We start from the raw sequence: 21,839 nt of genomic DNA on the forward strand, positions 1-21,839 counted from the left end.
AAACTCTTGATTTTAATCTTGAAGCCAGACTTCAATTGTCGCAAAAAGCAGTCATTTGGAGAGATCATCTAAAAAAAGAAGGCAATCATTTTCACGTGATCATAGGTCTTCTCATATGTAGATCCAATAAGTGTTGCCATTGTAAAGCAAGCCAAACATTGTAAATTTATGCCACCTAGGTAGAGACTTAGGTTTTTGAATATCACCAACACAGATAAGCACACATGGGTATGTGCATTCATTGGAACATAGAGAGAGACCTCTTACATTCTTCTGCATATCAAGGCATGAATTCCCGCCACATCCCCCTTTAATTTATCTGGGTTGTTTGCAGTGTGGATAACCATGGTTAAGGTTCACACACACACGACCCTCCGATTTAAATGCGAGAGTCAGAACCACTATACCATAATAAGGACTCGCCTTTGAAAGGTCACTTATTCATTCCTTTCTGTTGCATTCCTTTTCTTTTTTTACAGAGTGTGTGGCTCTGTACACGTACTCTTCGGACGAACCAAGCGATCTTACGTTTGAGGCTGGGGAGCGCATCACCGTCACCAAGAAAGATGGAGAGTGGTGGACGGGTAAGATCGGAGGCAGGGAAGGCATCTTTCCTTCTAACTACGTCCAGACGGCACAGCCCGAGGGTCAGGGTTCATCGTCCGGCGTTGGTCCATCCCTCGCTCCGGGCATACCAGCGGATGTTGCTGCAAAGTCTGGATCTCTGTCAAGGAAACCAGGTAATCTACAGGGAATGATTTTGCTTTGACAGATTTGAATGGCATTTTTGGTCATAAAAGAAATGCTCTCAACTTAGTAATGTGCAGTCCTATGTTAAAATATGCTACACAAAAGACTTTATTCATAGCAGTCTTTCAAAAATGTGGAGCAAATTGCGATGCGATACCAGGAAAATTATCCCTGGACCTACAATTCATATTTCTATCTGTTTGTTTATTCATCCATTCATTTATTGCTTATTTAGTTAATAATTTATCGAATTGTTTATTCATCCATGTTTATCCTTATTTATATATATTATTCTGTATCTTCATTCATTAATTTGTTTAACCACCCTCCACCAATATTTCACTTTTGTCTGCATTCGATCTCCTTTTCTTCCTACATGTATTAATATTTTCTTCTTAATTTTTGTCTCACCTGCGAAGCAGAGTGAGACTATAGGCGCCGCTTTTCCGGCGGCGACGGCGGCGGCGTCAACATCAAATCTTAACCTGAGGTTAAGTTTTTGAAATGACATCATAACTTAGAAAGTATATGGACCTAGTTCATGAAACTTGGCCATAAGGTTAATCAAGTATTACTGAACATCCTAATAAAGTTTCATGTCACATGACCAAGGTCAAAGGTCATTTAGGGTCAATGAACTTAGACCATGTTGGAGGAATCAACATTGAAATCTTAACCTGAGGTTAAGTTTTTGAAATGTCATCATAACTTAGAAAATATATGGACCTAGTTCATGAAACTTGGACATAAGGTTAATCAAGTATCACTGAACATCCTGCATGAGTTTCACGTCACATGACCAAGGTCAAAGGTCATTTAGGGTCAATGAACTTTGGCCGAATTGGGGATATCTGTTGAATTCCCATCATAACTTTGAAAGTTTATGGATCTGATTCATGAAACTTGGACATAATAGTAATCAAGCATCACTGAATATTTTGTGCAAGTTTCAGGTCTCATGATTAAGGTCAAAGGTCATTTAGGGTCAATGAACTTTGGCCAAATCGGGGGTATCTGTTGAATTACCATCATAACTTTGAAAGTTTTTTAGTCTAGTTCATTAAACTTGGACATATGAGTAATCAAATATCACTGAACATCCTGTGCGCGTTTCAGGTCACATGACCAAGGTCAAAGGTCAATGAACTTTGGCCGAAGTGGGTGTATCAGTTGAATTACCATCAAAACTTTGAAAGTTTATGGATCTGATTCATGAAACTTGTACATAAGAGTAATCAAGTATCACTGAACATCCTGTGCGAGTTTCAGGTCACATGATCAAGGTCAAAGGTCATGTAAGGTCAAAGAACTTTGGCCATGTTGGGGTTTTTTGTTGAATAACCATCATATCTCTGTAAGTTTATTGGTCTAGTTCATAAAAAGTGGACATAAGAGTAACCATGTATCACTGAACATCTTGTGCGAGTTAGAGTAGTATTCAAAGTCAGCACTGCTGCTATATTGAACCGCGTGATGCAGGTGAGACGGCCAGAGGCATTCCACTTGTTCATTTTTCTTCTCCCATCCCCCCTCTCTCTCTCTCACTCTATCTCTGTATACATATTATATTGTCTTCCGAAATTCCTGTCACTTACTTACCCTTTCTCTTTTTCTCTCTCTCTCTTTCTCTTAATTTCTATGCTCTCATTATCCTCCATTCGCTGCCCTTCACTCTCCATCTCTCTCTCTTTTCCTTCCTCTCCTTTCTCTCTCCTCTTCCTCACTTTCTGTCCCTCGTTCTCTCTATTTCCCCCAAAAATTATCATTCTCTCTCTTATCCTTCTTTCCATCTCTGCAGAGATAGCTAAAGTCCTTGCATCGTATGAAGCGACGGGTGCCGAGCAGCTGAGCCTGACCGCAGGGCAGCTCATCATGGTCCGGAAGAAGAACGCGAGTGGTTGGTGGGAAGGTGAACTACAGGTGAGCTCAATCATATCCCACAAAGACACCCGTTGGGGGATTCCACTTGCGGTGACATTGCAAGGAGTCGTTTCGCAAAGCTTGTATGTTATGCGAGACTTCACTCTCGATTAGTGGCCCTTTCTACTGCTAAATGATGTATTGCTATGTACTTGTAGCTGACTAGTACATGCTCCACTCATGCGCAACTTTACACTAGACTTGGACTTATGCAATGTCTGCACAATTAAACATTAACTTCAATATTGAACAAGAATGAATGCGATGTTCCCAAAAGCTACAGTTCGTTTTATTCCTGCAAAGGCCTAGCCCACCCCAACGGCAATTTCTGTTTCTGTTTCTGTTTGTGGTAACTCCCGTAGGAACTCGACAGGACAGCATTTTCTGCTGGTAAATGCCAAGCTGGTATATAACCAATTACCTTGGAAACATTTTACGTCTAGGTTAATCAGTCATAGTGGCTGACGTAATAGATGACAGATATCACTCTTGGGCCTTTTTATCAAAGTGGAGACAATGGCAGAGTTGGGATTCGAACTCACAACCTTGCGATTATGAGTCCAATGCTCTAACCACTGGACCACACGACCCGTGTGATTTGAACAAGTAGAGAAAAAAATAAAATAAGCATAAGGCTGAAATTTAATGGAAATCAGATGTTAAACAAGAAGGTAAAGGCAATTTGAGGGTCATAAGATGTTTTACACTACCTAACAACTGGAATACCAGTTCAGATCAACTATGGTTGATTGTTTTGTGTATTGGAGTTGTTGATCATATCTGTAACATGTTTTTTTTTTCAGGCAAGAGGCAAGAAACGTCAGATCGGCTGGTTCCCTGCAAATTATGTGAAGTTAATGGAATCGGGTGGCAAGGCCACTCCAGGCGAGACTTCAAAATCACCAAGTATCCTGACTCCTCCTACGGTGAGTGTCTTTAAAGGGCGACCAACATCGGGATTTTCGTCTGTTTTTTGTCTAATTTGTCATATTTTCTGCTCTGCCGTATGATATTTAAATAACGTATACGGCATTTTGTTTGTGAATGTAATCCCACGGTATTGTAAGTCTATTTCATTCTGTCTATGTGCATATGTATTTGTAATTTTGTAAAACCAATGTGAAAGGAATTTCTTACATAGGACAATACAAACATTCAATTTGTCTTCTCTTCTTGCCCTCTCTCTCTTCATTTCAGGTTATTGTAAAAGCATTCTCGTTAAAACAGTCGGATGACTGATAGAAGCAAAGATGTATTCGATAAGTGAAGTAAAATGTTAAAGTGGGGTTGATCCACCCTCTCTTCCTCCTCCTTCTTGCCCCCCTCCCGGCCGTTGTCATGGTTAAAATTAGAATTGCATTGATGAAAGTAAAGTAGTATTGTTACCAATATGATCAAATTAGACCATAATAATATGCTGCCTCAAATTTCCTGCTCCTCAGTCCACATTGTCCAGCTTCAACTCTAATATTCCCAAATATATCACTGACCAAGTAGCAAGTTTCTTGAAGCCACTGACCATCTAATCTTTCTCGAATCTCTTACAGCAAGCAAATCAGAGGTTAACACCAGGCATCGATATGGGTGAGTCACGTAATATGTAATAAATATTTTTTAGTCCTAGTGAAATTTAACTCTTCATGCGTTCACCTGTAAACCCGCTGTGTGTTGCATTATTTAGGGGTCTCATTCACAGACTCCTAACAACAAACCTGGCCATGGTATTGTTTGTGAGGAGGGTTTTATTGATTTTATCCTCTCCTTTTTCAATGAACCTCCTGGCTGTGATCAGGATGTATTGATTTTTTGGGAAAACGATTCTGTAATTTGTAAACTGCAATAATCCGTCGAACGCTATAACTAATGTCGCACTCGCTCCGGGGCGTGCAATTGTTCGAAAAACAATGGGACAGGGGACGTCTATGGGAAATGTGTGGTTGTGCCAAAATGCGAACGAAACACGCCTACGGATGTGCAATAATGCGAACGTAACGCATGAAAAGTTAATCGATCCCTCTGCCCTCTCTATTTCTATGGTTAGATATAAATTCCAGTTGTAATAACAATTGCAAACAGAGTTCAAACAGAATCTAACTCGATGATGTGGAACAGGGTTATCGCAGAGATGCCAACCCTCCCGATTTCATCGGGAGGCTCCCGAAAATTCATCCCAACTCCCGCCCTTACGATTACCATCCTTATCCTCCCGAAATTACGATTTTCTTGCATTGATCAAAATCATCAAATTGGATTGGAAGGACATGTATCGTCTGCTAACTTTAGCATGTAGTAACTCCATTACGTTTGCTGCTACTTAATTCTGTGTGAAAGGTAGACAAATAAGGAGCAGCGAAAAGCTGGTGCATGTGATATGCCCAACGGGAATCCACTGTGCACCAGGCCGGTAGGCCCGGCTAGCTTCGCGAGGCGTGTGCGCTCTCGGCCACTGGATTTGTCGAGTCGTGCGGTGGAATATCGGTGTGTGATTTCGGCGTATTGACGGGTTGATATTGACACGAAATGGCGAAAAGAAGACCAAGAAATTGTATCAGAAGTATAAGACTGAATACAGTCTCCAGAACCTGTGTGTTCGGAAAGAGGAATTTACCATGCATTTTGCGCAATTTGCAGCGTGGACATTTCAGTTTAGCAGGGACGTCGTGATGATAATTCGGAAGCACAAACGTTCGGGAGCAAACGGCATAGGCCTACGGACATTGCGAAGACAAGATCTTCGAGCTCCACTAGTACCCTGTTGTCTTTATTTCAGTTTTTTCACCAAGCAAGGGACCAGCGCTGAGCTTTTCTTTACTGGATTTTAATATAGTTGAACACAACCTGCCTATAGCCGATAGTGATAATTCCTCATTATTGTTGTTGAACAGGTACATGTTGTACTTCATTTGTCCCTTCATTTTTTTTTACATGTGAAAATGCATTTTTGACATGTTTGATATTTTTTATGTTAAAAAAGTGGGAACAATGTTTATTTCAAAACATGTGAAATGCCCCAAAATAAGGGTCAGATTGCACCAGAGAGCATCTAGAAACCCAGAGCTTCCAGGGCCCTGGACCCCGGCCGCAAGGGTCGAGCGCTCCGCGCTCGAGATGTGCGCTATGCGCACATAATTTGGTGGCGGTTGCAAATCCTCCCTAATTCTGATTTCCAAAAGTTGGCATCTCTGTTATCGTGGTGAAGGATTGAGTAGGGAAAATAACCAGTTGTCTCACCATGTAACAAACATAGTGGGAAAGCGACGTTTCGTCTGCAAGCTGTTAGACTTCGTCAGCATCGAACACGATGACCACCCATGCATACGTGAAGTAGTATTTACACAGTAGTTAATGACATATTCATAACATGGTTTTAGCTAATGATTCTTTTTCCAAGCAGTGATGAGTTCAGTGCCCACATGATTTTTATGCTTGTCTTCGTTCGGTGATCTCCAGTAAATTCCATGCTTATTCTGATATGTCGGGAACTTGGTAATGGTTTGATAATGTAGACTGTATTACAGTATTTTATACGTTATTCCAGTCTTACAAAGATGTAATAACTGTCATAAAATTTTTCGTCCTTTGAATCTATAGTGACACTTTGGTGATATGTAGTGCCCCAGCTTGCTTGTGTCTTTATTTTATTAAAAAAAAAGGCTCTTTGAACACACAGATTTTGTGATTACATGTAAGCAATTCGGATGTGAAAATTGCATCCAGAAATTGCAAACCACTTTCGTTCTTGAAAACTGGCTGTCAAGAGTGCAATGAGAAAGACAAGCTTTCGCATGTTCCTTGACTTTGTTCACTTTTTTGAGCAAAGTTTTGTGGAATTGAGCTCGTATTGAGATTGAACTTTCTCCTCCCCTTTATACATTTCCCAGTATGCCAGGTGATTACCATCTACCCGTACACGCAGCAGAACCAGGACGAACTCTCCTTTCAGAAGGGCATGGTCATCAACGTCCTGAATAAGGAGGACCCTGACTGGTGGAGAGGGGAGCTGAACGGCACCGAGGGCGTCTTCCCGTCCAATTACGTTCAAGAGCTCGGGGATAGCAAAAGTGCTCCCGCCGTTGACTGTAAGTAACCGTTCCATTTTCCGCTTGCCTTGCTGTATGAAAACCCTGCTTGTATCACTGAACTTGAGAAATCACTCTTCCACAATCATGAAATTTAGCTGTTTCTGTAAGCTTTCACTTGCAAGGCTTCAAGTTTCATCAGGGGTTCATTTCATGAAACTTGATATACTAACTAATGTGCAATAATAGTTTACAAAATCATTCAATTTGATTGACTGACAGTATACTTTTTATAGAAACTGTGCATTTATTATTATAACAAGTCTTTCTGAAAGAGTACCCAGACATTTGTCGTAGATTGAGTCGTTGCTGATCCAGCATTAGAAAGGAGATCTTACCGCTTGGAGCCCCTCAAGTGAAAGCTTACCCAAACTGCTAGACATATCACGATTCTGAATAAAGAAAGACTTCTTCAACCATGCTTGTAGCTGTACATGTCTCATTCTGGCAATATTCTGGCAGTGGCTATGTTGTTTTGTTCTACATGTATGGTGATGTACAGTTTGATATATTTCAACTAGGGACTTTGTTCAAGGGGAAGTTCACCCTGACAAAAGAGTGTCAACTGGATGGAAGATGTCCTGTTTGGAAAGTTGCCCTTGGAGGGAGAAAGGAAGCTATGTTCTTATAGGGAGGGGTGTTCTCCCTCGGGATCTGTCATTGGTGAAAAGTGTGCTTTTGTAGATTTGCCCATGAAAAGAGCTATCCTGTGAAAGATGGGCTTTCCTGGAAAGATATCTTCCGGGGAGGGGTCCTCTCGGGAGAGTAATTGTGCATGTGTAATGCAGGTTTGACAGCATGTGTCAATTAGATATGATTATTTTTCTCTGGGACCAACCTTTAAGGTTGGTCTGAACAATGTGACCAGGCAAACAGCAGTTAGTTAGTCATTTCCGGGCGGGAGGAGGGGGGGCTGTTCCTTTTTACAACCTGCTGCCTAATCCTGCAACATTTGTATAAGTCTTTCAGTGATTGGGGATTTTCCAGGGCTCTTTTGAACATTTCATTGTTTTATTTCAATGTTTTTTTTTCCTGGATGCGACTCATTGCTGGAGCCTTGAACCTCTGCATCAATTTGTATTAACTTGCGCTATGATGATCTGGGGAACGGGGGGGGGGGGGTGTCTTCTGTTTAAGGAGTTGTTGTAGTTTACCTGGTGAAGAAAAGTTTATTTGGCATTGATGTAAAAGATTAGCAATGACAAATCCTGTAATTTGCCATACATTGTACCCTCTACCGACAGCTACTAACCCCGCCCCCTTCCCCTCCCTCTTCTCCATGTTGACTATCAAAAGAGCCAATCCATGCACTAAAATCAATTTGTTCTTTCATCTTCTCTGCTTCCATCCCCCACTAGAACCAAGTACCCCGGTCTCTTAGCATACCACTCTTTACAAAAAAGAGCATTTAAGACCCACTACCAAACTTATACCTGGATTGAGAAATTGAAACCGGTGCAAAAAACCCCCCATCTTTGGAAGTATCTGGATATACAACTCGACTGAGAGGCACTGAGATGGGAACGACACCAGTCTTGGACTTCTTGATGGCCTCTTTTTGGACAACCTTCGGAACTGCTCCACCCACCTTCGAGTCCTCCTGTTTATATGATCACTGTTCAGTCAGCACTTGTGTGCATCATTCAGAGTTGTGTTTGGTAGTGGGTCTCAGATGCTCTTGACCGTTCCCATACTAATGTGCTAGTCACCGGTGATAGAGTTCTGCTGCAGTCACATCAACGAAACCGGCCCCGAACCGACCGATGGTATGCCAATGGAAATGGCCCAGTAGCTCCCCATCGGTCTTGAGTTGGTGTGACTGAGCGTTAGCTAGGTCTAGGCTTAAGCTATTTCTCTTGATACTGAATCTATCCCGAACTGCTTGCAGATCTGCGTGAGTCGGAAGCAGTCCTTTCTGACAGACATTGAAAGCGTATGTCCTTTTATACCTGAAACCCACTACCAACCAAAATTCTACCATTATTCATGTCGCTACAGTAAAGGGCCATTCCACTATGCCAATCTTACCACGATTTCGCAAACCTAGAGATTGTGGAACCTTTTTTACCTGAGTCAGAGAAAAGTACTGTGTAGGAACAAAAGCTGCTGAATTGAGCGAGTGCTTCGTAACGTCTACGCCGTTAGTACATCTGGAAAGGCATATTTGCGATAATCCCATGACTACGCGCCGCGTCATTTACGCTGTTCCCACTCTTCCGATTCAAAATGCGTGTTTACTGATCAGGAAGATCAGCCAGAAATGTCATTCTAAACGTCATGCCGATTGCAATAAATGCCAGCTTTCACCATGTCCTTAGAATCCTCTGCCAACATATCGATGGGAATGGTTCGGGGTATCAGATCAAGGTAGTGGAATGGCCCTTTAATCCTTGCTTAAAGGTTTGATAAGAATGGTAAGACTAAGCTCGGTCGCATAATGACCTACATGTAATGTAATGAAGTTGGTTTTGAATATGTGGCCCGAAGCCAGGGTGAAAGCTGTTTCGAGCGAGTATCATTCGCAGTTTTATTTCCTGAATAGGTCCAGTAATGGTTGCTCTCTTTGTCGTAGGGCAATAAACTCATACAGGATAAAAAGCAGCAGCTTTAATGAGCCCACTATTCATTTACGTACACAGTAGGCTCTTTAATGCTGTTACCACTTGTTTATTCCGAAATTTTTTTTAGATTAATATCAATTATGTTAAGCAGCATTGCAAAGTATGAGTGTTACATATATTTCATCAGGCCATAACATTGGTTTTTAATAGGAATGTCTGTACATACAGTATGCAAAATAGTGTTTTTATATACTAAGAGTAATTGTCTATAAAGTCTTGAATGTAGTGTTAAATGTAGATTAATTCTAAGTAGTGAGATAATTTCATTGCTCTATCCATTTGAATTGCATACTTGACAGATTTTATTAACATCTGTAAAAATTGTATTTAGAAATTTTAAGTAATATATCGCAGGTTTTATCATTCCATTCATAAGATAATGATATAATGCAATGAAAACAAAATAGGTAGCATTGTTCCTTCAATAATTGTATACATGTAGTGTTCCCCGACATGTGGGGTATTGTTTCCAAAGCCATTGTGTAGACAATATATTTTATTGGGGAGCTGCTGGGCACCTACATGTGTATTCACAACAGGGATGTGTTATAAAACTTTCTTGTGAAGTTGTTTTGTTAACCCACTGGAATGTGAACTGCCAGGTTTAGAAGCCAAGTGTTTGCTGGTACAAGTTGAATGCCTTTTTTTCTTCCCCCATTTGAATTTTTGGTGGCCAAAAAAATGCATTCTATCATTAAAATGACATTCGAGTGCAAATGACTCATAGTCAACATCTGCACTTGTAATTCAACTTGAATTTTATGCGATTACACAGAAAAAACGCTGTTTTGCATTTTTAACAAATGAATGCTTAAATCGGACAGTAGTGTTTAACAGTTCAAACAACCATGCTTAATTAATTGATAATTAAATATTAAAAATTAAAATTTGTTGTTTACGATTTTAAACACAAGTTTGTTTAAACGATTCATATAGTGAACAATTTTGTTTGCAAAAAAAATAACTGTAGAAATGAAGAAGAATCATGAGATTGCCAATTTTGTACTTGTTAAAAAAGAAAATAATATGAAAAAAAGGCGCTTGAATATACATTAACATGGAGGTACTGTACACGTACATTGTCTCTGACCAATTCTGTCTTGTACTAATATAGTCATTAATTAAACTTTATCTTTAGGCTTTGTAAAGTATTAAAAGACAAAACTTTAAGATATGTTGGTAACTTTTTTTGTCTTCCATTTAAAGTGACCATTAACAGTAATCACCACATCATTTTCATACATATCATAAACAAAGGTAATTGAATTCCTCTCATTGTGAAGTGATTTAATTTCAATACTTTTTAGTAATTTTTTCTGGCATTTGGCAATGTTTTGTATACAAAGTCAATGGCAAAGAAGTATGTGAAAAGTATGTGTATTGATAACAGTGGCAGACTGTGACCTAGAGGAGACAACGATTGTAGGGGCACTCTATTGTTTGTGAACAAGGCTGTGCCCCTCAAATGCCTTGTCTCCGGGCCACGGTCCGCCACTGATTGATAACAATTAAAAAAAAGTCAGTGACCTGACAATGATGTCACTAATATTGGAATTATTTTCTGTGAGCACACTGCACAGATCTATAAAAAGATTGTTTGTCTATAAAATCAGCGAAATATATGAATTGTGTGTCCATACAATCATTTTTTCAAAGATTTCTGTAAAAATGATAATAATATACATGTAGGATTTGTATAACGCACGTATCCACCTTGCTAGGTGCTCAAGGCGCTCCTATGTATCTTAGGGTTAGTGAATGTAATACATAACTTGAACATCTCTTAATAGTTGATGAGATAATTTGGTACATTTTATGTAGTTTAGAGTTTGAACTGTATATAATTTTAATTATATTTTAAGAAAAGAACTAGTAAATAATATACATGTAGAATAAAGTGAAAAAAGAGATCGACAGATTGTTGAATTAGAATAAAATACAGCCAAAAATATTTTTAGAAATGACAAAAGGAATAACAAAAAGTACATGTAGCTACACCCTAATTCCAACCCAGACATTTTTTCAGGTAAGCATATTCTAAAATATATATTAATGCCCTTTTAGCACTAAATTCGCACATGTGACCCTCTGCAATAGAACCCTAGCTATCCATTAGTATAAATGTCGAATCCATCGGCTTCCAAGCATGTTATAAATAAAAATGATAATAAGATTGGACGTTGTCTGAAAATATAGACTGAAATTTATTGAGAACTACTATGCAATTTTTATTCATTAACACATGTACATGTATACTGTACATGATATGACAAGAACAAAAATAGTGATAGTATTCAATATTCATGTTTTGCACAAAGATCATTATTGTCACAGCACAGAGACGTACTGATAATACAAGTTTAATAATTAGGTGCACATTTACACAAGGGACTGATCGACTCTTATGATAGCGCTTAATAGGAACACCAGTTTTACAAAGACTTGGGATTGATTTGATCTAAATTTGTGTAGCTGTTAAAAGGTATATGAATTTTCCATCACTTTGCAATTATAGATTGATTGCAATTTGTAACCCCTCTTGCATCCCACAAAAAAGAAAACCAGGATTCCCTGTTATTTTTCAATTCAAATATAACAAATTCAAGGTCTTTTTCATACAACATCATAAAAATGCAACTTTTCATCTTCGTTTTGATACCAAATATGGTACAGTGTACGCATATATGAGCAAGAGAGCCTCAGAATGTAATGTCAAAACAAGTTATGCAGAAAAATTGTTCGAGATTCGTTCAGGATGCTATGTCCATGCATAAGGAAGGGATGGCTCTATATTACCTCTTTGTTTTCTTTCCGTAATCTCTAAATGAGAGTAGATGCTGATTCACTCACAGTGCTCTGTGCATATCGTTTCTTGTATACCTCCGAATTTGTTGTTTTACTGTGTTGTGTGAACAATTCAGTGAGAAATATATTGACTCCAATCAAGGAAGAGATTCCGTCTTATCGAAACATATTCAAATACAGTATTCTTACCAGTTACCCGGCACTCTAAAGAGGGCTTTCCTTTTTTGTGGCATGTAGGTATGTAAGGCGGAGCCCAGGGCTGCAGAATACCTGTAACTTTGGGTGTTGCTAGTCACATTCACAGTTACATTTGATAGAAAAGCACTCTTTATGAGGAGGTGGTCGTTATAAACAGGTTCCTGCAAATCACGGTCCGGAGGGGGGGAGGGGTGTTCAAGGGAGACCAACTTCTTGTCTTTATAGAATAATTGACCCTTCTGTATAGGTGGTCTCTATGACAACCTGGGCCCTGTCTTACAAAGAGAATCTACCATACATCTAAAATGCATGTTTCTTCAAAGTGTTTTCTAGATGTGTTGTATACTCGTACAATCATTGTTTTCGACAATTGGGTGTGCCCTTCTTTGAATGCAAAGAACATTTGTGCAAATTTCCTGTTGGAATAATGATGACAATGATGGATTTCCATATAGTTCAGGTTGATCAGATCGATTGCAACTGTTTGTAAGACGGGACCCTGGGCCCCATCTTACATAGAGTTACGATTGAACAGATCATGCTCAACTATATGGAAGTCCATCAATGTCATATTTTTTTTCCTCCAGGGTATGTGCAAAATGTCATTTTTAATTCATACACTGTATGTACACACACGGAACTGTCAAGAAAACAATGAATGTATGAATGTACATTGTATCTAGAGAATATTTTGAAAAAAAAAATTAAATGAGATTTTGCCATTCCTGGCTTTCCATAGTTGTGGTCGATCCATTCAATCGCAACTTTTTGTAAGACGGGGCACAGGTCGCACTGTGTGTTATCCTATCAAAGTACTGTATGTAATGTATGAGAAAGTGCAATCATCTATGTGTGTGTGTCAGTAGTGACATTGTGAGACACAATGTCAACCTGTGTATATCAGCATAGAGCAGCACAAACCTGATTGATTAATTGATTGATTTATTGACTTTAGATAGTAGACTACATTTATATCATATAGATATTTTAGGAATAATAATTTTTTTACACTTGCATGTACCTGCCAAATTTTTACAAATTATAATTTTTTTTTCAGATTTGGTTTTAAGTTATAATTTCTTTTTAAATCAAATCGGTATAACCTATTGGTATTACATAGGTAAGATTTTTAAGTATGAATGTTTTATCAGGATTATGCAGACACGTTTTATATTATATTTCCAGTTTACAAGGTACAAGTATGTTCAGTTGGAAATATTTGCAAATCAGTACTGGGATGTGTATTTTCTCTTTGTTGTATTTCTCTATCTTTTTATGTTTGAGTAAGCTTCACAAAAGTATCCAGTATTGATATTAATCACATGTAGCAAAAATGGAAAGAAAGCAAGTCAGATTTACATGTACATGTAGGTGTATTTAACATAGTTAATACTTGATCATTTATATGGAGATGGATGAACGACTTTAGACGGCCAATGACAAAGCATTATGCAAATGGGATACATGTTGATGGCTCCCCACAAATGAAATGGAGGCCACCATCTTCAGCATATAATAGAACTTTAAGAATTTCAGGATGTTTACAAGAAAGTTTGAGATAGTTCTATAGAACTGAATAAAAAGAGAATATATATCCACTTCATATCACATACATAGAACGATACTATAGATTATGGTTTCCATGGGTTATCTGCCTCATTTATGGTATTTTAAGTATAGAGCCTTGTAGAGTTAGACATAGAAATAGAGAATAGAAATTGGACAAGTAAATAAGAAATCATATTCATTTCTATTATTAGCAGATAATTTACAATTAGGTCATTTACAGATCTATCTAAGGCTTATTGTTATACTGTAATCATGACAATTTGGATAAATACACATGTAAATAGCAATTTATCTGTAGCTTCAAGAACTTGATTGAAAAGGATGATTTAAAGTATTAAATCCTGAAATTGAAACCTGTTTTTTGTACTGCCATGTTTGATATTCATATACAAATATTGCCCTTTTTTCTTGCATTTGTACCCCTTTTTTTAACATATCTTTCATGATTGATATTCTATACAATACACCTAGTAACAAGAATCTTTTTTGAGGATGATTTGTCATACTTCTAGCCCATTTATGGCCTGCAAACATATATTTGATGTTTTAAATTAAATTTTGGGTTTATTTCTTACACTATATTTTAGTATACTGATTAATAGCGCCAATATAAATGTATGATTTAAAAAAACAATATATATATATATATATATATATATATACAGGATAAGGGGGAGGTAGTGATTAGTCCCCAAAACTTGACTGAGATTTTTAACTCATTCAGAGTGATTAAACAAATTTTTTAGCAAAATAAAATACCAATCCACTTTTGACTGCATTAAAGTTAGTTGTTGAATTTTCGCTTAAAAACTTTTTTTTTTGCAGCAGTTCTTGAAATTTCTGAAATTAGCAATTTGCACTTTATAATGTGGTCTAAACTTCAAAAAGTATGAAAATTTTGGAAATGATTTATGAAATGAGGAAAGTGGAATATGAATATTCAACATCATTTTTATCATTATTTTTTTTTTTACTGAAACAAGCGTTTTGCAGTTAAATCTACATTTAATCTGACTCTGAACTTGATAGAAAACTATGATTCTTTTTTAAATGAGAAATGGCATATGAATATTTAGTTTTATTGTGTCTTTTTCAAATATGAGGGTAAAGGTTTGAATTTTATCATTGATTTTTATTGAGATTGTTGAAGGTAATTGCACACAGAGGCATACATGTACATGTTATATAATTTCAAGTACCGTGTTGAAATCTGTTACAACACCAGCTACAACACCGTACTTGAAATCATGCTGGTGTTGGGATTGACCTCGGAAAATATGAAGTATTTCCGGCAGTTTGTGTTGAGCTCTAGTGTTGAATGTCGTCTGCTGAACGGAGCATTGAAGCTGGTGTTGACGATCTACGTGCAATTTCCCTATTCACCAACACCAACCCCCAGGGATTGGGAAAATCGTGATTTCAAGTTCGATGTTGGTGTTGATGAACTGTAGTTCACGAACAGGAGGCGAACATGATGAAACACCCCCGTAAAATTATCTATTACAGTTAAGATGAGCGCAAATCATTAGATTTTTACACATTTTAATGAAAAATAATATGCTTTCTGATGATTGCAGTGATTTTAACCTGTGCATTCTGTACGATAACATTTTACTGCAATTTCTTCCCGATTTCACTTTCGTCAAAAATTTCTCGCGTAAAGTTGAGATGATCAGCAGCGCAGAGGTGTGACGTCATAGGATATCGATAATGCGATCGGTATCGCTCCTCTGAACTCAGCTCGGTGTTGGGGCTCGGTTCAGCAGCCTTTTCACGCTCTCAACACCGAACACCGTATTTGAAATCACCCAGTATGCCTACCAAGCAAATATGTTAGTGCTCATATTGTAATGTATTTCTCCAATGCTTGGAATTTTCTTGCAACTTATTCCCAATATTTTAAATATAATTTATCCGCATATTGCTGTATTATTGACATTTTACGGGGTGTAAATGCACAAAAGATGAAATTATTTGAATATTTGATGCTGATTAAATTTCATTAAGGTGCTGCCCGAATCGATGTTTGTGAACTCAATGTTAATGGACTGAGTGTATTCTTCACCAGGTTAATTGACTTGCATGCAAAATATTAATATTATTATATCAATATATTATATATACTCCATGTTTATCCCATTTTCCTGCTAATGTGTGCATGTATAAATTCAGCCATCATGTGTAAAATTTATTGATTAAAACAATGATATTGACTATAAAAACAAACTTGGTTCATGTGTTATTCTTACTTTATTATACATGTTGGTTGTGATTATTTTAAAGAGATGTGGAGTAAACTAAATTGAATTGAATTCAACTGAATTGATACTGCATACACTACATGAATGTCTGAATGCAGCCGGTAGTGAATGCATTTCGAGTCGCAAGTTGATGCTTAATAAGTTCTGTGCAGTAAGGCTGCAATAAATGTGCATTCAGATGCATCACATAAATTGACCCCTGGCACGTAAAAGCTAGACAAGCTATGAAATACTGGTTCTTTAATGAGTAGACTACGCAAGGATTAGAATGTGCTTATTATTAAAGGTGTACCCTATAATGTAGTGGCTACCTACTTGCCCTTATGCTTGGGGTATTCATCTGGGCGATCTCTGGAAATTTGGATGTTGTTCAGTTCATATTGCCTACCCGTCATAAATCAAATAATGCACAGGTTTAGATTGGTGACGTTAGTTGCCATACAGGCATCTCAAGTATTTGTATTGTCATGTGAAAGCACTCGCCCCACTCGTACCACTTCCTTGTTGCAAATCGTACCTTTTAATTGAGCTGCATTACCTGTGATGTATCATACTGAAATTTGCACATTATTTGTTTTATTACCTCTAGTTACAATTTTAGGATGAAATGAACCTAAAGTTTTCACTAGGCAATGGGTTAAAGGGGAATTTTAGCCATATGTTTTTGGGCATGGCGATTTTCAGGCCGCATAATATCATTATTATAAATGTGATGATGATTATTATCATCATTACGATCACAATCATCATATTTTTGTAAATGACAGGGACCCATGATGTCCATCTATTGGAGAGCATGAGCGAATTGGAACAGCATCGGCAAAGCAGAATACATGAATTAATACAGACAGAGCAGGCCTATGTAGATGATATGCAGCTTGCAGTCGAGGTATGTTCTTGTTATGTAGTGTCAGGTTGTTTGAAGGTAGGGAGGAAGAAAAAAAATGAAAGAGAGACGGAAGGAAGGATAATACAAAAAAAAAAAGGAAGGAATAGTGTATTTGTTCATCAACAGGTACTAGGATTGAAGACAGACATTTTTCCTCATTTGTAATGAGCCTTTTCTGTTTTCTTTTTTGTTTTTGCTCTGTTCTATTCGTGCATTGATCATTTAATCAAAATGGAAAAGTCACCATATAGATCTTATGTATTTATATTATCATTACCATTGAAGAATTAAAGAAGAAAAAACAGGAAGAGAGAATTAGGAGAAAGAAATAAAGAAACAGAAAAGAAGAAGGGAATAAAGAATGAAAGAAAAGAGAGAAAGAGGGAAAGTAACAAAATGAGAAAGGAAGAAATACTGTATAAGAAGAAAAGAGGAAAGTAAGAAGTGAATCCCCAACAAGAATGATAATTTTCAAGTCTTACACCACTTCCCCTATATCATATCTTTTTATCCCTTCTGACTGACCTCAGGTGTTCCAGAAACCGATGCTAGAATCTCAGATTATGACCCCTCAAGAGATGGCCGCAGTCTTTGTCAATTGGAAGGAACTCATTCAGTGCAATACAAAGCTACTCAAGTATGACACTTGTCCTTACTCTTTCTGTTCTTTTACATTCTATTACTTGTTTCCTCCCTCTTACCCATTTAAGATACCTAACTTATAAAAAATAAAAATTGATATTAATTTGCTCCTCAAATTTTAAACAGTAATTTATATTCATTTACATAAATGTTTTGAGAAAATAAAAGATTTACATGTATATACATGAAGCGTTAGTCAAAATCTGTAGTAATCGATAATGTTAGAATCATTAATATAAATCGATGTCCATTGAAATTACATTCAGCTTAATAATATTTTGTTTTTACTTACACTGTATAATGTAGTAGTTGAACATCCTTTTGACGTTATACTTAACAAGTTCATAGATAAATTACGGGTTGTGGTTTCCCTTCCACAGTTGCCTTTAATTTCTGTGTCATGTTCTTGTTATTAAAATGGTCTTGTTTTTCAATGATCCCTCTCCCTGTCTATGCCTACAGAGCCCTTCGTGTGAGGAAAAAGATGAGTGGTGAGGACAAACCCGTCCATATGATAGGAGATATCTTGTGTGAACAGGTCAGTACAATATCAGGGGTTCAGGGGAATAACCCATATATACCGTGTTTACACATTGACTCGGCTCGGGTGTTGAATCCGCGAGCCGGGTTGAACACTGCGAAGAAGGGATCAGAGATCGCGTTTATACGTACATATAAAAAGGCGAGTTCAACACGGCTCGCGGATCTCGAACGGAAGAAGAATTATGACGTCGCAAATTAAACGCAGGAAATTCACCGCCGGAATCGAATCTTGTCCGTGCGAACAACAACAATGCCAAAAGTGAAAGCGCGCAGTGACCTGGTCAAGAGAGTTCGACACGGCTTTCTGTTTACACACGAAAAAATTGCCGAGTCTGACTCGGCTCGCGGGTTGAAACCTACGATTTTGGCGGATCAAAAAAGCCGTGTTCGACACGGCTCGCGGATCACACTGATCGCGTTTACACAGCATAAAATTGCCGTGTTGAGCACGGCTCGCGTGTCGAACCCCCGAGCCGTGTCACTGTGTAAACACGGTATTAATTTCTAAATGATTCCACACATATATGTATAGGGCATTGGAATTATAGAATTGCTCAAGTCAGTATAAAAATCTTGGTGAGCTTCTGTCACAAGATTCAATCAGAAATGCAACCTATACATCAGACAAAAATACCTAGAGCTTTTTAAAGGTCAAGTCTACCAAAAAAAAAGTTCAAGTCAATAGAAAAAAAATCAAGTACATGTATAACGCTGAAAATTATATAAAAATCGAATGTAAAACAAGAAAGTTATGCTCAACTCAGTGATATTCAAATGAGAGAGTCGATAAACAGTACACTGTAATGAAATACAAAATTAATGAGTGGGTGGCGTCATAGGTCCCTTCATCGACCAGGAGATGAATATAACTTTTGTGAAACTAAGCATATCCGATTTTGATGAAACTTTCAGTGTTATGCTTGTTTGATTTTTCTCTTTTTATTCAAATGAACTCTTTTGTTTGGGTGGACTTGTCCTTGAAGGGAAGCTATCAGTTGACTACAATTCTGTTGATTTTTTTCAATCTTGTTTTGCTGATTTTTCCCATCTCACTGCAGCTTCCTCGCATGACGCCCTACATCCGTTTTTGCAGTTGTCAGCTGAGTGCATCCAGCGTGCTTTCTAAGAAGATAGAAAGTGATGCGGACTTCAAAGAGCATGTCAAGGTATTGATGATGATCATAATCATCAGTGGCATACAAATTGGGGGTTGCTGCCCCCCCCCCAAAAAAAAAAATAAATAAATAAAAGATAACAAAAAAAAGGAAAGAAGGGTGAAACATGATTATCAATTTCTGAACATTATGCCAAAGTCTGTGACAAAATTTCATTATTTGTAATTAAAATGTCCCCCAAAAAATTCCCACCTTTACTTTGCTCTTTCTGCATGTGAAAATGATAAAGAGAACCTTTTCAGCTATTTCTTCCATTAGTTATGAATTATTTGAGTGTCAAGTGAGCCGACAAATTGAACCTGTACTTTAAAAGATACATGTACCTGTCTCAATTGGCTAACCCGAGTGAAAGAACAACCACAGCTTAAACCTAAGTTTGGAATATTGGCCATGGTATTTGAACGAAAATAAGATAGATAGATAGATAGATAGGATAGATTAGATAGATCAGATAGATCAGATAGATTAGATAGATAGATAGATAGATAGGATAGATTAGATAGATCAGATAGATAGATAGATAGATAGGATAGATTAGATAGATCAGATAGATCAGATAGATAGATAGATAGATAGATAGATAGATAGAATAGATAGATAGGATAGATAGATAGAATAGATAGATAGAATAGATAGATAGAATAGATAGATAGATAGAATAGATAGATAGAATAGATAGAATAGATAGATAGGATAGATAGATAGATAGAATAGATAAAGCGATGACGAGAGCAATGTGTGGTGTGAAGTTGTGGATAGAAGAATACTGAGGACTTAAAGCACCTGTTGGGTTTAGAAGATGCTGTGGACCGGTAGCTAACGACAAATGGGATATCTTGGTATGGGCATCTGCCGATGGATGAGGGATGACAGGCATGTTTTAAAAAGAATTATGAATCAAAGGTGGGTGGTTCTAGGAGGCGGAGACGACTGAAGAAGACTTGAAAGAAGAGAGTGGAGTAGGATTGGCGGAGGGTTGGATTGAGGATGGAGGATGCACTGAATCGGGCTAACAAATATAGAGAATTCAAATATAAGACAAACAGATTTAGAAACAGTGCCCTCCCCAATCGTACGTGTGCTTAACAAATATTACAAATCATAACTGAAATCATTTGAAAATTCTTAAACGTTTGATTTGTATACATGTACATGCTTAGACATTGTGAATTCATTTTATTGTGTTTTTAAAAGTATTATTATGAATGATTTTCTATCATCTGCATTCTCCTGTTATTCTTTTATCTTTATCAATAACTTACTGTGCAAATGTATGTGAATAAGTTTTCATTGTCTCTGTATTTTTTTTACCATTTTTTTTAATTGATGCCCTGTAAAGCATGTGTAATTCAGTTTTTACTGCGATACATGTCTATTGAATAAACCATTATGTGAATGAAAAAATTAATGAAGTAGAAAGAAGGAATATTGATTATTGCCTTGAGTGTGGGGTATAGCCAGAGGTTTTTATTCTAGCTACAGAAATGCAGACTGACAAGGGACAATATCAGTATTGGCGTTCATGTACTCATAATTGATAATAAGTCATGTACTATTTCTTTCAGAAATTAGCCACAGACACTCGAACGAAAGGTATGCCAGTCAGCAGTTACCTGATCAAACCCATGCAGCGTATCACGAGATATCCGCTTCTTACACAGAAGGTGAGATTTAACCTATTGCCTCCTGGGGCCAGGTGATCGTTGTACAAACCCTTTGAGAAACAATGATTTCAGTAGTCCACAGGTTAACTTTAATGCCTAGTGGAGACTGGAGGTCCCTGTGTAGAAGCCCATGAGAAGTACATATTAAAGGTCAAGTCCACCTCAGAAAAATGTTGATTTGAATCAATAGAGAAAAATCAGACAAGCACAATGCTGAAAATTTCATCAAAATCGGATGTAAAATAAGAAAGTTATGACATTTCAAAGTTTCGCTTATTTTCAACAAAATAGTTATATGAACGAGCCAGTTACATCCAAATGAGAGAGTCGATGTCACTCACTATTTCTTTTGTATTATGCTTGTTGAATTTTTCTCTTTTTATTCAAATCAAGTTTTCGTTGGGGTGGACTTGTCCTTTAATTCAGTAGTCTACATGTTAAAGACCCACTCTCAGACTATTTTAAGTACTGAATTATGCATTACAAAGTGTAGTAGAGTATACATGGGCATAAGGGTCTACTGTCATTATTTTTAAAGATTCTTTTCTTTTACATAAAACATTGCCCATGCAATTGTAAAACAAAAATCCAAATATTTTCATAGTAATCAGCTGACACATCACTTTCTGTTACTTTTATTGATTTTTGAAGGTAGTACATGCGGGTTATTTTACCACTAGATGAGGCATGTCACAGAGCAAATAATCAGTGATTTTTCACTGA

General features: G+C 37.3%; 1 protein-coding gene across 1 annotated transcript in view; it reads left to right on the forward strand.

The window, feature by feature from the left end:
- Positions 1 to 21,839, forward strand: part of LOC121414186 (intersectin-1-like) — a 60,991-nt gene that overhangs the window by 31,006 nt on the left and 8,146 nt on the right. Inside the window, exons 26-35 of the mRNA XM_041607260.1 lie at positions 480 to 740; positions 2,549 to 2,670; positions 3,474 to 3,596; positions 4,218 to 4,254; positions 6,552 to 6,749; positions 16,971 to 17,092; positions 17,623 to 17,729; positions 18,197 to 18,272; positions 19,336 to 19,443; positions 21,018 to 21,116. Coding sequence (XP_041463194.1) covers positions 480 to 740; positions 2,549 to 2,670; positions 3,474 to 3,596; positions 4,218 to 4,254; positions 6,552 to 6,749; positions 16,971 to 17,092; positions 17,623 to 17,729; positions 18,197 to 18,272; positions 19,336 to 19,443; positions 21,018 to 21,116 — 1,253 coding nt within the window. The remainder of the gene's footprint in view (positions 1 to 479; positions 741 to 2,548; positions 2,671 to 3,473; positions 3,597 to 4,217; positions 4,255 to 6,551; positions 6,750 to 16,970; positions 17,093 to 17,622; positions 17,730 to 18,196; positions 18,273 to 19,335; positions 19,444 to 21,017; positions 21,117 to 21,839) is intronic.

Source organism: Lytechinus variegatus, chromosome 4, assembly GCF_018143015.1.
Source record: "Lytechinus variegatus isolate NC3 chromosome 4, Lvar_3.0, whole genome shotgun sequence".
Classification (NCBI taxonomy): Eukaryota; Metazoa; Echinodermata; class Echinoidea; order Temnopleuroida; family Toxopneustidae; genus Lytechinus; species Lytechinus variegatus.